This window comes from Salvelinus alpinus, chromosome 8 (assembly GCF_045679555.1).
Source record: "Salvelinus alpinus chromosome 8, SLU_Salpinus.1, whole genome shotgun sequence".
NCBI lineage: Eukaryota > Metazoa > Chordata > Actinopteri > Salmoniformes > Salmonidae > Salvelinus > Salvelinus alpinus.
Window position 1 is genome coordinate 63579018 of NC_092093.1, and position 16837 is coordinate 63595854.

The window sequence follows — 16837 nt, forward strand, 5'->3', positions numbered from 1 at the left end:
GCGAGTGTTGATATATTTAGAGCACACAGACTCTTGGCTATTTTAAGTGCCATTTCTTCTTCAACCAGATCACCCCTCCCCTGGATGAAAGGAACAGACGATATGAAAGTGCCATTATTGGAGGCACTTAGCAAATGCCCATCAACCGAATATTATTGCTAAACATGTTGCATGGTGCATTACACAACCATTAACGTCAGACACAAATCCAGACCTGCAGTAATGAGGATTTATTTGATACATAACTGAAAGCGCAAAGTATAGGTTCCCCTTCCACAGGTTTCAGAACACCCCCGTGGTTCTGACGGACCAGTCCATGTCAGAGCATGGGTGTTACATGGTGTAGGAGCTAGTGTTACGGAGTTGGGCAGCCAGTCTGCTTGTCTCAGACCGTGTGGACACAGTCCCCGACTCCAACTGAGTCTGATGGGACGACTTAAGACTTACATTTACATTTACATTTTAGTCATTTAGCAGACGCTCTTATCCAGAGCGACTTACAGTAGAGTGCATACATTTTATTACATTTTTACATACTGAGACAAGGATATCCCTACCGGCCAAGAGCAGACGCTCTTATCCAGAGCGACTTACAGTAGAGTGCATACATTTTATTACATTTTTTTTTTTTTTTACATACTGAGACAAGGATATCCCTACCGGCCAAACCCTCCCTAACCCGGACGACGCTATGCCAATTGTGCGTCGCCCCACGGATCTCCCGGTTGCGGCCGGCTGCGACAGAGCCTGGGCGCGAACCCAACCCAGCCTGGGCGCGAACCCAGAGACTCTGGTGGCGCAGCTAGCACTGCGATGCAGTGCCCTAGACCACTGCGCCACCCGGGAGATCCTTGTCTTTATTTGCTCTGATCTTAACTTTTTTTGCACATAATGTTTGCCATCATTTCCCATGACTGAAAAGAGCTTCTGGACATCAGAACAGCTATCACTAATAGAGGTGGCGATTGGCATCGTTCCCAGACCAGGCCCTAATCCCCAACACTCATAGAAGGGGAATACTGCGCTATAGAGGCCGGCGTGAGAGCACCCTGGTAAGACTATGTCGGCGAATTAATAAAAATCGCCACTACCCTCTTACCTAATGTGCAATCGCTGGAAAATAAACTGGATGAGCTCCGTTTGAGACTATCCTATCAACGGGACATTAAGAATTAATATACTATGGTTCTCGGAGTCATGACTGAACAAGGACATGAATAATAGAAACCTAGCAGTTTTTTTCTATGCACCAGCAGGACAGAACGGCAGAGTCCGGTAAGATCAAGGGTGAAGGTGTGTTTAACAGCTGGTGTGCAATCTCTAATATTAAGGAAGTCTCAAGGTTCTGCCCACTTGAGTTAGAATACCTCAAACTGTAGACCACACTATTAACCAAGAGTTTGTATTTTGCGTAGCTGTCCATTTACCACCACAAACCAACGCTGGCACTAACACGGCACTCAACGAGTTGCACAGGGCCACAAGCAAACAAGAAAATGCTCATCTAGGAAGCTCTCCTAGTTGCCGGTGATTTTGATGCAGGGAAACTCAAATCTGTTTTACCTCATTTCTACCAGCAGTTCAGCTGTGCGACTAAAGGGATAAAAACTCTAGAGCACCTTGACTCCACACAGAGATGCATACAAAGTTCTCCGCTACCCTCCATTTGGAAAATCGGACCGTAATTCTATCCTCCCGATTCCTGCTTACAAGCAAAAACTCAAAAAGGTTGTACCAGTGACGCGTTCAATAGGGGAGTGGTCCGATGAAGGTACAGGACTGTTTTCAATAGGGGAGTGGTCCGATGAAGGTACAGGACTGTTTTCAATAGGGGAGTGGTCCGATGAAGGTACAGGACTGTTTTCAATAGGGGAGTGGTCCGATGAAGGTACAGGACTGTTTTCAATAGGGGAGTGGTCCGATGAAGGTACAGGACTGTTTTCAATAGGGGAGTGGTCCGATGAAGGTACAGGACTGTTTTCAATAGGGGAGTGGTCCGATGAAGGTACAGGACTGTTTTCAATAGGGGAGTGGTCCGATGAAGGTACAGGACTGTTTTCAATAGGGGAGTGGTCCGATGAAGGTACAGGACTGTTTTCAATAGGGGAGTGGTCCGATGAAGGTACAGGACTGTTTTCAATAGGGGAGTGGTCCGATGAAGGTACAGGACTGTTTTCAATAGGGGAGTGGTCCGATGAAGGTACAGGACTGTTTTCAGTAGGGGAGTGGTCCGATGAAGGTACAGGACTGTTTTCAATAGGGGAGTGGTCCGATGAAGGTACAGGACTGTTTTCAATAGGGGAGTGGTCCGATGAAGGTACAGGACTGTTTTGCTAGCCCAGACTGGAATATGTTCCGGGATTCATCCAACGGCATTCGGGAGTTTACCACATCAGTCATCGGATTCATTAATATGGGAATCGACAACGCTGTCCCAACAGTGACCATATAGGTACAGTGTCTTCAGAAAGTATTCCTACCCCTTGACTTATTCCAGTGTTACAGCCTGAATTCCAAATTACTTAAATAGATCCCATGTCCATCTACACACAATGACAGAGTGAACACATATTTAGACAATTCAGCAAAATATTGAAAATTAAATACAGACATCTAATTTACTTAAGTATTCACACCTGAGTCAATACTTTGTAGAACCACCTTTGGCAGCAATTACAGCTGTTAGTCCTTCTGGGTAAATCTAAGAGCTTTCCACACCTGGATTGTGCATATTTGCCCATTATTCTTTTCAAACTGTCAAATTGGTTGTTGATCATTGCTAGACAACCATTTTCAGGTCTTAGTCTTGCCACAGATCTTCAAGTAAACACTAACTCGGCCACTCAGGAACATTCACTGTGATCTTGGGTAAGGAACGCCAGTGTAGATTCAGCTTTGGGTTTTTAGGTTATTGTCCTGCTGAAAGGTGAATTCATATCCCTGTGTTTGGTGGAAAGCAGGCTGAACCAGGTTTTCCTCTAGGATTTTGCCTGTGCTGAACTCCATTTAAAAAAATATATATCCTGAAAACTCTCCAGTCCTTAACCACTACACACACACCCAGAACATGCAGCCACCACTATGTTTAAAAATATGGAGAGTGGTACTCTGTAATTTGTTGTATTTGTCCCAAACATAACTTGGGACAAAAAGTAGCAAATTCTCTTACAGCCCTAAAAGTTACACCTATGAGAAAGGGTCAGAGCTCAGACATACAGGTTGATGTGGTAGAGCCTAAAGACCCTCGTAGAGGCCAGTGTGTGTGTCATCTTCACTGAAAGGGCAGCAGTTGTGCGTTTTCAATCTTGTGCAGTAGGACCCATGTTTGTCATTTTCTGATATGGCCGTCACTTTTCCTTCACCCACTCAAAACTGGTAGACTGGAAGTGTCACAGTGAGTTAGGCTACTACTCAAGTCCATTCAGTAACATTTCTGGTTCAAACACATTCAGAACTAAACCCTAGCCTCGGAGCCAACCTACTGCTTTGCTTTAGCCAACTGGTTGTCTTGACAAATGGCTTGGAAAGGCAACAATGTAGTATTGTAGAATGAAAGATCCGCCATCCAGCCTCAAACAAACCAGTCATTGACAGTGAAGTGAACCATTGCCCTTTAGGATAGTGAAGCTTCACACTCACGTGTATGGTTTCTCTCCACTGTGGCTCAGCCCGTGTATGGTGAGCCGGTAGCGGATCCAGAAGCTCATCACAGTTTAAGTGAGAAGGGTTTCTGTGGAAGAGAAACATCAACATCGTGGATTCCTCTCTGTAACAAACACTATAATACCCATGTGTTTCTGACCTCCAGACACATTAACTTTCATCTATCAGTAAAAAAAAAATTGGATGTCCAGTCTTTGCCTGATCTAACAGAAATGTGAATTTCAAGCCCTAGGAGCTAGGATCTGATCTCTTTGGGACCATCTGTTGAAAGAGGCTATAGCTGGGCAGGACAGATATAAACACACCAAACCTGTGTGCTTACAAAGATGGGCATCTAATTTCCAAGATTTATTGAAGGTGGCTTCGCAGTTGACAAAATAACAAATCAAACTTTTTTGGGACTTGTATCCTTTCCCCCATTTGAATTGTATAGGTGGTAAAGATGACAGTGTTTTGGTAAAGACCCACCTCTAACAAAACCGAGAGCAGGTCATTTACCACACTACATGGATTGACACACCTGAGGATATATTTTATTGGGCGATACCACTATTGGATAATACAGGGGTGTTTCAATTGACGCAATGGAAAGTTAACTAAATGGAAAGCAAATGTTTGTCTCGGTAGTCTAATAAGTATTTTCATTATTTTGGCGAAATATTGATGTTTAATAAATGAATATTGGACAGATGCTTTGTGATTTTATTCACTCATCACCCTACATTTGACATTAGTTCGTTCCTGTTTGGAGGAAGTTAGGAACAGTGACTTGTTGTGAATCGATGCAAACAGCCTGATAGAGAAAGGACTCATCATGGATATAACCGGTCTTAGCATGGACATTGCCATTGAGGGCTTGCATGTTTCCACCATTTTAAAGTAGTCAACTGGGTGGGAATTCCTATGGGTTATAGCCTCAATGGTGCTGCCCATGCTGTCACACACGCTATAACACATATGTGTCAAACTCATTCCAAGGTGAGCCAAGTGTCTGCAGGTTTTTGCTCCACCCTTGTACTTGATTGAAGTCACTAATTAGTAAGAAACTCCCCTCCCCTGGTTGTTTAGGTCTTAATTATTATAGATTTATTTTTAAACTGCAGACACTCGGCCCTCCTTTCAACGAGTTTGACACCCCTGCTTTAATGGCACAGTCCTCTATCTCTATGAACAGCCTATACAGGGTTGTGACGAGGAGTGTCTGCAGGGGTTTCAAACTCATTCCATGGAAGGCCTGGGGCCTGTTGCACAAAACTAGGATAAGGGATTAAGCCAGGATATCTTGGTGATCCTGGCTCAATTGATCCGTAATCCGGTTGCACTAAAGATGGATAGGGGGCAGGAGGATATGTTATGGTATAAATTACCATGGAGATTTATTCTGTGGAGCTAGCCTGCTCCAGACCAGGCTAAATTCCAGGATCTATTTAATCTCATCCCTAATGTCAGTCAGCAGTCACCACAAATGGAAACCAATAGTTATTTCACTGCTCACTATACATTGTTATCACATATAACTAGACCCACTGTTATTATTTAAACGTTTGTGATCATTAATTTCAATGATTTTGGATAAAAAATGATTTTTAGATGATGTTGCTATCATTAGATAATTTACAGTTTCCCATAGACTATAAGGCTATATATAAAATGATAGAATATTAGGGCCACAGAGGGGAAAAAAACACAAGTCATAATATTGTAACCAGTTGTTTTAAAGGAGGACAGTTGTTAAAATGACAGATGTGGGGCATTTCGTGAAATTGTACTTCAGTATGGTTTCATAAACAAAGACATGCTGATGTGCCAGAATATTAAGTATCACATTGTCATAAGTATCAAAACTGTAAAAACAATATGTAGCTTTTCTGCAGAAAGAACCAGCCTCATAAATGTATGACTTTATCCTTTTTCTTCAGTGTGGCCCTAGTACTCTGTCATATAAACAAATACACATTCCATATGAATATAAAAACACAATGTGTAACATTATGTTCCTTTATTGAATAAGGACAAAACAAAGCAGGTAAACCATCAGCTCCTTTCGAAACTGAAGTCACAGTGACTCTACAAGATGGAAAGCACAGAATCCAAGCATATTATACAAAATGATACATACACATTCAAAGGTCTGTATATAACACACCCTGCATGTCTGCACACTAAAATAAATGCAGGACAAATCCATACACATCAACTGAACAGACAAATGAATGGATGCAGTAGCCTCCCTGCAGCCTTGTATTACACACAGTATACCGCACAAACATCATAAGAGGCCAAATTCGTCAAAAAACGAACCCAAAAAAACCCAAATTCCTCTGCCACCGCAGGACATATTTAACCAAAATTGAAAGCACACATACTAACTAAAATAATTCAACACATATTGGTCCCTCAGCAGCCGACCACTGTCGTCATCAGGGAAGATTGCCGGATTGTCCCAGTCCATGGCTGGTGGCACTCTGGGGGCCCTCTCCTTCCTCAGGCAGGCCACATTGTGGAGGACAGCACAAGCCACAGTAATATCACATGCCCTAACAGGGCTGACCCTTAATTTGTGAAGGCAGTGAAAGCGTGCCTTCAGGAGGCCAAAGGTCATTTCAACTCTGGCCCTGGTCCTGGCATGGGCATGGTTGTAGGCCTGCTGTGCTTCCTGGGGGTCTGTGAAAGGTGTCAGGAGAAAAGGCTGGCAGCCATACCCCCTGTCTCCCAGCAACACACCAGAGAATTCACCTGTCAACACAAAATCTCATCATTACTACCTCATAAACACAGTGATATTCTTGACACAGCCATGATGGTTATAAATAGGGGTTGTGTGGCTTACCTTGTGATAGGCACTGATAGCTTTCAGAGGCCCGAAAGATTCTGGAGTCATGGACTGAGCCAGGCCATTTTGCCACAACATTGCTGATCACACAGTCAGCATTGCAGACCATCTGAAATCATAAGATGAGGAATATTACACCAATCAATGCACATCACTGGCAATGCAGAGTGTTCGTCAATGGACAATATCAAAAAGTTATGTTCACCTGAACATTAATGCTGTGAAAGGATTTCCTATTCACAAAATCGGCCTCATGGGCACCTGAGGGGGCTTTTATCCTTATGTGTGTGCAGTCCACTGCACCAATGACATTGGGGAAACCTGTCACACAAAGTAATGAGTATCCTACTATGTGTTAACAGTTGTCCTGTAATTTGTAGATCCTCTTACCTGCAGTCCTATAGAACTCCTCTTTGATGTCACAGAGTCTTCTGTGGCCAGGGAAGGAGATGAAGACATCTGCTAATGCTTTGATAGCCAGACACACACTCCTTATTGTGCGGCAAATTGTGGCCTTGTTCAGCTGTTCTGCATCCCCCACTGAGTACAGGAAGGCTCCACTAGCAAAAAAGCGCAAGGCCACACAAACCATTTGCTCCACACTCAGTGCATGGCTCCGTGCAGTGCGGTGCTTAATCCTGGGACCCAGTAGTCTGCATAGATACCTGATGCCATCTGCAGAAAACCTGTATCTTTCATATAGATGGTCATCAGGGAAGGCCAGTGGGTCCAACCGGTCCCTGAAGACCCTTTCTCGCCTGAAGGCTCTCCTCAGCACAAGTGCTTCTTCATCCACCACATCTCGCACGAATGGGCATGCCATTGTCAGAGCAGAAAGGAACACACAATTTTGGGCCTTCATATAGGCTAGTGGCCACACCTGGTGCTGGGGGGGTGGGCAAAAGAGGGCGATGCCTTATAACGATGACTTGGTTGTACTGATTGCTGGGAAAATAAAAAAAACCTTAGAAAGATGCCACCGTCCTGTGTGCTCACAATAAGAGCTCATATGTCATGGCTCACTTGACTTTACGAGAATATACCTAATTTTTATTTTGAGCTGTGTCATCTTCTTGGAGCTGGGGGAGGAAAGAAAAATAATGATTAATACATTTGTGTTACAGTTAGCATACAGTGTACATTGAAGGCATATCTCACCTCCCTCTCAAGTTTTTTTATTTCAAGGTCCAGTTTCCTAATTGTCCTCTTTTTTATTTCGGACTCCAGTGCAAGATTTTCCATCTTTTTCTTCTTGTACTGAATGTCTATGTCTGCCAGTTCTATTTGGCGCCGGAGGTGGTTGCCATACAACTTTCTGATAGCTTGTGAGCTCTGTGAACACAATACAATTAGCGCAGCTGGAATTTGGCAGGATGTGGTGTCCTTTTATTAATACGCACTATGTTGCCAGGCTGGTTTTCCCACTGTATAGCATCTGGGTCCTGTAAAAGAAATTAGATTTTTTGATTTTGATGAGGACTCCTCACCATTGTAGAGTAAATAGTACTTTCACAGTCTTAACATGATACCTCATGCCTTCTGGAATCCAGAGAGATGGTCTCCTCCTCATCATCGTCTCCATCATGTGCTGTTGCTGCTGCACTGGGGCCTTCACCCTATCACATTTAATCGGATTCATATTGAAGCTAGTAGACAAGACATGCCAGGCCTACAGTATGCCTTTGATGGAGTACTCACTGGATCAGCATCGTCTGGTGCTTGTGCTGGTGGCTCTAACAGGAACACAGTGCTGCCAGACACTGCAAGGCAATAGGTAAACCAAAGTCAGACAGTCCAAATTGATTCAATATGAATGTGGTTGTATCCCATGTAGAGATGGAAGGACATACCTTGAATGAAGCGGGTGGCATCTTGGGAGGAACCTATGCTCGTCTCTTTCCCCCCAGGGATCCCCTCTAAGACGGGCCTGCCTTTATTTAGCTCCAAGGCCATGTCCTCTGCTGGGGTAAGGTCAGCCTTTGGTGACCCACCACCCGTGCCTTGTCTGTGGGTATTCTTTTTCACTGCTAAAACAACAATGTGTGAGCAGGCACCTTCTGGGTACAATATATGCTTGTGCTTTGTTAAATATTAGTCAGGGACCATACCATTCTGCAGAATGTTCTTGTATTTGATTTTGACCTGCTGCCATGTCCGTTTTGGCCCGTTCATGTTTAATCTACACACACACACACACACACACACATTTAATGGAGTCACACTGCAAAAAATTACTTGGTATTTTTGTCTTGTTTTCAGTAAAAATATCAAAAAATGTATCATAGCTTTATACAGTGTGATGGAGTTACTTTACACAATTTCACTCATATCTGCAGTGCATTTCAATTAAAAATTTAACCGTTTCATAATTACAGTACAACTGCATTTTTGGAGATGTGAATTAAATATTTGAATTGTAATTGTGATGTTTCAGCGGAGCGGTGAGTGTGTAATTGTGCACTACTTACGCATTCAGGCGGTCTGCAATACTTTGCCACGCTTTTTCTCTTTGCTTTATCACTGTGGCGGTGTTGCCTTTCTTCTTAATTATATATTTTACCTCCTCGTATGCCTCCATGAGGATTTGTGCTTCCGACGGGGAAAAGTACGCGGCTCTAGTTGCCATGGTAAATCAGTTAATCTGTGATCTGTGGCGGGGTCTATTTGAGTGAGCCGTGAGCGCGCACCTATCCAGGATTGGTTTCACCTGGCTTAATGAATCCGTGTCTGCTCATCCTGGCTTGGTCTTTGTGCAACCAATTAAGCCTGGACGCACATGTTTTGGCTTCATTGAGCTCAGCTGAGTCATTTATCCCGGATGTCTTAATTCTACTTTTGTGCAACAGGCCCCTAGTGTCTGTGAGTTTGGGGTTTTCCTTTCAATTAGTGTGTACACAGGCAGCCCAATTTTCACTAATTGGTATTTTGACCAATCAGACTAGCTCTGAAAAAGACCTGCTGTGAAAAGACCTGATGTGATTGGTCAAAAGACCAATTAGTGGAAAAGTATCAGAATTGGGCTGCTTGACTGAACGCAGCCAAAATAGCCTCTCTTGCAAATGGATGTGTTTGGGTTTCTGGCTCTGATTTTCTAGATCTAAATGATGTTATTGGTAAATTGAGTAGACTAGCCAGCAGTTGTTGTGATTCGGGTCCTTGAACTTACCTTTCTCTGACTGATTGCAGGCTTTAATATTGTTATCCAGGCTCCTGACACTGTGCATCGCTATCTTCTGTCTGTGTGCATTTGTAGTATGAGCTAAGTGACTGTCCGTCTTTAGTCATCAAACGCACATGGAAATTACAGCCCTAATCGTGGTCTTATCAACCAGCTCCATACTGGGATTTACAGTCAAAACCCAGTCTTCATTCTCCTACTCTCTCCCATTGTGATCCTCTTTAACCCACAAGACTGAGTCATGCAATTATGAAGACCGTTCAACCTACTCCCAACTATGACACTGCTTTTTATGTAGACTTAGATTAACAATGTAATATGTTTCCATAAGGATACTTAATTGTGAAAACAAAACATAAAATCTTCAATACAATATGGTATGTCCATTTCCTAAAGACTTGAGACCAACTACCATGCATGTGTCATTTTCCCATGATCTGGTGAGAAACCTTTGTCTGACTTCTCTGAATGAGGCCTATTAAGAACTCCAGGGTGTTACCTCTGCTCCCTCCCACGCTTCAGGTCACCCGCCACCGTTATCAACCTCTCCCTGTCCGGTCACACTGGCCCAATCCCTCCACTGGCAGGATCAATAACCCTAGTTCTGTATATGACCATGGTCTTCACTGATAACCACTACTGACAAGTACAGGGGGGAAGAAAGACCCTATCTGTCCACCTATTCCCCAGAGAGATACAGTGTGTTCTGTGTTTGGCCTGGGATTTCCTAGCTCTATTGTCCACCCCCAAACGAAAACACACACACATACCACACACTCCCACTCACATTACGGACACAAATACACCCTTCATTTACTCACTGGCAGTCCTTCAGCAGTTTTAATCAGACTCTAATCAGGCCAGAGACAAAGAAAAACAGAGAGGTGAAACAAGAAGGGTTGACAAGTGTGTGAGAACAACATGAACTCATGGAAACATTGTGAATAGAAAGAGAGAGACATAGTCTGATGTCTGTCGTTATTATCATCCCATACAGCTTCTGCTCTCCTCCCTCCACCAGTGGTGTGTGTGGTTAATGTGTGACACACAAGGTCGATATGGCTGCTCTGGGCTGCTGGCTGAGTTGACAGCCTCAATCTGTGTGTCGAACGTGTGTGATTAAGGAGCCCATAGTGATCCATGGCATATATCCACAAGTCCCGTTCCACACCACCCCTCCTTTCTCTCTCTCCTCCCTCTTTTCCTCTCAGACTGTTTACTTTTTCCTCCTTCAATCAGTAACTCACATGAGTCAGCGCTCCAGATGAAGGCCCATTCTGTCAGTGAGAGCAGATTCACACAGTTTCCTTCTGTCATATCCTTGTTGACGGTACAGATATCACTATGTTTAAAGGAAGCTCCATAGGTGAAAAGGTAGGTGCCCGACACCATAGGCAGTTATCTAAGCACTCAGGCCTCAACGCAGTCTATACTGATCAATAACCAGGGATTTGGATGTCCGCTACTGATTGATCACATTGATTTTGGGTGTAACCCCAGATTGTATTCATTCAGCTTGTTGGACACTTGTTCCACCAGTTATCTTCTGCCTTTATGGAGACAGCCAGGGGTAACAGGGGCTGTAGGTTTGAGGTCTTTATGGGGGATAGTATCCCACCAATGGGAATTCTAACACTAATAGGCTGCATTTACACAGGCAGACAAATTCATATCATTTGCCCAATTATGGGCAACAGATCTGATTGGTCAAAAGACCATTAGTGGAAAAAAAATATCAGAAATTGGCTGCATTTTAAAAGAATCGGAGGGAAATAGAGGCATTTTCAAAAATGCAACGACACAGGACATACCACAGAACTAGAACGATATTCAGATAAACAACTCATCAAGCATGACATTTCATTAAAGAAAGTGATACATTTTCATATACATTCACGATATGGCTCATTACCTGATAGTGTCAGTTCTCTCTCCCAGCTGCTGCTACTATCTCAGTAAACTGGTCCTAATTGGAGTAAATATTGGGTAAAGAACTGAGGTAGGATGCGATAACATATGTCAGATACCCAGTCAGCCATTCAGGCTCTGCTGATTAAACAGCACAAGTCAAGATAGGACAGGGGTAGTCCCTCCTCCCTACACACACAAAGTACACAGTCAAACAGTACCACATGACAGGCATGGGTGCATGGTCACACCACCAGAAAAGAGATGTAACACTTGGATGTACTTTACACTAAAGACTGAACACCAGCCTGTGTTGTGATTGTACTTGAAAGGCATTTAAGGGTTCACTGAACAGGTCAAACACTGCTCTCAAATGCATCTAAATCTGATAGTACACAAACATTTACAGGGTATAGCTTTTTCAGATGTATTCTCAGTAGCAGTTTATGACCATTGGCATGTTTATAGGAGCCAGGGCATTCAATCTGTACTATGAAACAATGACACGTACTACATGGAAAGCTATTCCACATCAAGTAACTCATACAAGCAGTAAGATCTGATTTTAAAAAAGCTAAAGAAAATACACCTTCTGGAACAGCGGGGACTGTGGAGACATGTACAGCCTGTTGTAGATGTGGTATTAGAATAATAGCCTGAGGGCACACAATGTGTTGTAATGTTTTTAAATTGTATACAGCCTTAATTTTGCTGGATCCCAGGAAGAGTAGCGAATGGGGATCCATAACAATAAGTAATCCAAGGATCAGTCAAGGGAATGTTGTTTCCCAAACCAATACTGCAGCTTCTATAGAGGAAGGCACATTGCCACCTGCTGGCCTGATTGGTGTACAAGCAGTTATTTCCAGGAAGTACAGTTAAGACAAAGTTCAGAAGTGTACATTTTGAAAAAGTCCACCTTGAACATTGACATATTTGCAACACAACCAATCCATTTTAAAATCAACATACATCCAGATGTTCTTTATTTTTTGACAATGGACAGCACTCACATTTAAAGTGTCAAAACACTTCACATTAATGTCAACTCAAATGCAAGTGTAGAGTGCCTGAAGTGGGTTGAGTAAAAGCTGTGCGTATACTTTGAGACTGCTGTGCTTGTAGTTCTCAGTTTGCCGGTGAAATAGAAATCGCATTTCACTTCCCTACGAGTGATCAATGAAAGACAATCATTGAACGACAGCAGCAACATAAGTCTCCCTGGACAGCACCTACATAACTCAAGGTATCACACGGGTCAGTTCTCCCCCTGCCCTGAAACCATGTCCTTTTCCATTAGGTAGTTTTAGACACAGAAGTTACCAACATCCCTGCATGTTAGTGTACATAAGAGACTCAAGTTCACATAAATCTGTGCAGAAACAGTTTTATTTTGGTCAGCATAGTTATGCCATGAACTCATAGGGGATGGGCTCCAGCAGCTGGGGCTCATTGCCCTTGGTGCTGACAAAGCGGGCATCACGGGGAGCAGTGGGCTGCAGGGGGAGATGAGGAAAGGACAAACGCACAGATGAGATGCCACTATAAATAAAAAATAATTAAAAGTTCAATAAAAATAGCCATTTAGCAGGCTTTTATCCAAAGCGACTTAGTCATGTGTGCATACATTTTACATGTGGGTGAACAATTCAAAGGACTATCAGAAATGAGGACATGGCTGAATTACCATTACAGAATGCATCAAACAATCAAAACAATCCACTAGATGTGTTGATGTCCTTTCTATATCTTCAAACTATCTGGAATGTTCAATTACGTAGAATAGGTACCAACAAGGCTGGTCCTAGAGAGCTATAGGATGTACAGCCCGTTAAAACACTACTGACAATGGCCCAGGTAAATGTGCTCTCCATACCTGCCGTTTCAGCTCGACCCAGGTGCCCTTCTGCTTGGCCTCCACTTTCCTCTTCTCGTTCTCCTTGACGCGCTGCAGGAAGCTGTCCCTGCTCTTAGAGTGCTTCACGTGCTCAATACGTACGTTGATCCTCTTGGCCAGGATCTTACCCCTACAGAGAGACGGGGAGACCGTTTTCAGCTTGGAAATAAATCAGGGATGTGGTCAGCACAATATACAAAAGGCTACTGGTCACAAGATGGATGTAAGCAGCGTAATTGAGACCCTGACTTATCAGAAAACATAACGCTTCCAAATGGTGAAAGACTTGTGTTATGCCATGACCTGCAATTGCGTTTTTTTGTGTGTGTCTCCAACAACCCAAGTTCAAACATACGGTAGGTGCTTGGCCGGGGTGCTGAAGTACAAATACTGTCCCCCACGTGAATGACCACTTAGGACATAGGACAGCCCAGGTGGCAAAGTGAAGGTGGGGTTTTCAGATAGGCAGCAATCATACTTCTGCAACGTCAACCTTCCATTACAAAGATACCGGCAGGGCACATCAATTTCCTTTATGAAAGACCTAAAACTCGGCCAAGCTGGAAAAGAAACCGAAACTGACCAATCCACCATACATCGCCGTACTTACTTGACCTGCTTGTTGACAATGATGCCGACAGCATGTTGGGTTATGTTGTAGACTCTGCCCGTCTTGCCGTGGTAGCACTTGTGAGGCATTCCTTTCTGGATGGTACCTGTACCCTGGAGGAGACATTCACAATCTTAGTTGGGTTTTGGTGAAGTCCAAAATAAAAGCAAAATATAACTCATGTAGTTACGCTGCAGTCACTACCAATAGCCAGGTTTCCATCCAATTTGCAACCAATTTTCATGTGAATATTCAAAAACTTGCATGAAAAGGCGCATCAGAGGTCTCTTTAGTCCCCAAGTCCAGAACAGACTACGGGAGGCACATAGTACTACATGGAACTCTATTCCACGTCAAGTATCGCAAGCAATAAAATCTGGGAAAATATAAAATACACCTTATGGTACAGCAGGGACACACCTACAGACTTTGTGTTGTAGATATGTGGTAGTAGAGTAGTGGCCCGAGGGCACACAATGTGTTGTGAAACGTATTTTAATGTCTTTGAAATTCTATACAGCCTTAATTTTGCTGGAACTTGTGCTATGCCATGACCTGCAATTGCGGGGATTCTTTGTGTGTGCGTTTCTCCAACAACCCAAGTTAAAACATACGGTAGATGCTTGGCCGGGGTGATAAAGTACAAATACTGTCCCCCACGTGAATGACCACGTAGGACATAGGACAGCCCAGGTGGCAAAGTGAAAATGGGATTGCGTTTTTGGTTAAGATGTGTTTCCATCAAACTGACTTTATTTGATGACGTAGTGCACATAACATGCCGTTAAATTCCCATGTACCAAATGAAAAATACAAGTTAAATGTGTTTCCATTGCCTTCTCAATGTCACAAAACCTGTTGCATTATATAGCAAATGTGACCACTATCTTTAACCAACAACTCAGGTAGCCAACCTGAAACTATCTAAATTATGAGATTATTATAGATTAAAGCGATGCCATTTGTATGTATTTGTCAAATGGCAGCCAAGCATCAATCATGTCACCAGAATAAGACCCTGGATAATATATTGGAGAGAAGCATCAAGCTCATCACCGTGCACATCCACCACCCTGTGAAGTTAATCAAAAACGTATTTAATCTGTAGCCTAATAAACTGCATGGTTTCCGAATCGTAGTGGGAGGTCCACACCATATCATTGCATGACTACAAATGTACTTCGATATGAGTTATTATAACAATATATGCGCACTAACATGTTCCCACTGTCATTTTTTGCATTATTTATTTGACACAAAAAGATCCCACCCTATAGAACGAACAAATTGTGTCTGCATTTATAAAATTGTTTGGTGTCAGCCTGGTGGTGACTTTCAGTCAGGCAATTCATCAGCATGAAATGGATAGATGGAAACCTGGTTAGTGAAACCTGGAAAAGGTGGAACAAACCCTACCTTGATGTCAACGATATCGCCCTTCCTGTAGATACGCATGTACGTGGACAGGGGAATGGGACCTGAGGAACAAAGTACATTGATTCTTCACAACCAACCAAAACAACAAATCTAAAATGGGCTTGGAGTAACTAATGAGGGCTACTCAGCTGTGGATCATGCCAGTAACACCCCTAATCTCGAGTTCTTTATTTTAAATAACTCAGAAATTGTAGTGACCTAACGAGACATTTCAGTATATCTTCAGTCTTTCTGATATGAACTCACCATGCTTGCGGAAGGCCCTGCTGAACATGTACCTCGTCCCCCTCCTCTTGCCTCTTGTGTTCGTCATGATGCCTGATTACTTGAAAACATGGACATTCAAATGTTAGATAAACCCAATGGCAAAGTAGGAATTCTTCATTGCTGTTAAATGTATGGTTACAAGAGTGGTTTAGGACTTTGTATACTAGGGTTTAGTACAGTCAATGGGTGTAATGCTGTCAGATACAAAAACTTAGTTTAACCCCACCCTATGCATCTATGCTATGTAACTAAATTACCAATAGTCTGATTAACGTTAGCCTGCAACCTGTTGTGACAAAGTGAATTTCACTGCAAAGAAAAACAATGTTCTCCAAATCATAGCTAGTGATTATTATAAGATCCATACCAGTACTAACAATAAGGGGACACGCAAAACATGGAAACGTCAGTCAAAAATACAACGCCAAAAAACGAACGTTAGCTATTGAAGTCTAACGTTACCTAGCTCGCAAACTCAGTCCAATACCGCTTCATTTTCCCAGATTGACAATTAAGTTAACTGCTACGTTGCACCAAAGTTAAGTTATTTTGCATGTCAAATTTTCCGACTGTGTATGCCATTGTGCCTAAGAAATAACAAATCCTGCGAACGCAAGTGGTTAGGCCCGCATGGGGCCTAACAGCAGCCACGCTGTTACCCCATTAACAAATCGTGTCACTATATGCCACACATACGGTCTTTAAAGGATGGATTCTCGCCTCAAATATAGAGTATGTTTTAACATACTTATGTCAATGTCTTCATATGCATTTAAAACGACATTTTATAAGTTTACGGTCTTTAAATGCAGAGCACATCTTACCCCCGGTAGCTCGCAAGATGGCGGGTACGGCGGAAAGAGAGAATAAAGGACCCGAAACTCCTCCTTCTAAAATAGATTTAAGCATGGCCTTCCTATTGCCTGAACAAACATGCTGGGGTAGAATAATTTGTTTCCCCTCTGTGCTGATCTAAGTCCAGTTTTGGTTATCTACCTTAATGACTAAGCTCCATTGGTACAATTTATTAAATGATTTCAGATC

The 16837-nt window shown here is 42.9% G+C and overlaps 2 protein-coding genes across 5 annotated transcripts; both read right to left on the reverse strand.

Moving 5' to 3' along the window:
• Window positions 1–5626: 5626 nt before the first annotated feature.
• Window positions 5627–12803, reverse strand: LOC139583454 (putative nuclease HARBI1). Of its 3 annotated transcripts, XM_071414560.1 has the most exons (10): window positions 8605–12803; window positions 8347–8523; window positions 8195–8256; window positions 8026–8112; window positions 7655–7938; window positions 7540–7575; window positions 6887–7441; window positions 6702–6817; window positions 6494–6605; window positions 5627–6399 (listed from the first exon to the last, which is right to left on the reverse strand). In XM_071414560.1, exons 7-10 carry the CDS (start codon window positions 7356–7358, stop codon window positions 6029–6031), a joined length of 1071 nt encoding a protein of 356 aa, XP_071270661.1. In that variant the 5' UTR covers window positions 7359–7441; window positions 7540–7575; window positions 7655–7938; window positions 8026–8112; window positions 8195–8256; window positions 8347–8523; window positions 8605–12803; the 3' UTR covers window positions 5627–6028. The 3 variants fall into 3 exon arrangements, with proteins under 3 accessions (XP_071270661.1, XP_071270662.1, XP_071270660.1); XM_071414561.1 differs by having other exon boundaries at window positions 6887–7828; window positions 7897–7938; XM_071414559.1 differs by having other exon boundaries at window positions 6887–7938.
• A 150-nt stretch (window positions 12804–12953) lies between these two features.
• Window positions 12954–16787, reverse strand: rpl21 (ribosomal protein L21). Of its 2 annotated transcripts, none has more exons than XM_071414564.1 (6): window positions 16618–16787; window positions 15773–15851; window positions 15506–15567; window positions 14090–14202; window positions 13459–13609; window positions 12954–13078 (listed from the first exon to the last, which is right to left on the reverse strand). In XM_071414564.1, exons 2-6 carry the CDS (start codon window positions 15837–15839, stop codon window positions 12989–12991), a joined length of 483 nt encoding a protein of 160 aa, XP_071270665.1. In that variant the 5' UTR covers window positions 15840–15851; window positions 16618–16787; the 3' UTR covers window positions 12954–12988. The 2 variants fall into 2 exon arrangements, with proteins under 2 accessions (XP_071270665.1, XP_071270664.1); XM_071414563.1 differs by having other exon boundaries at window positions 15773–15844; window positions 16618–16717.
• Window positions 16788–16837: the final 50 nt, after the last annotated feature.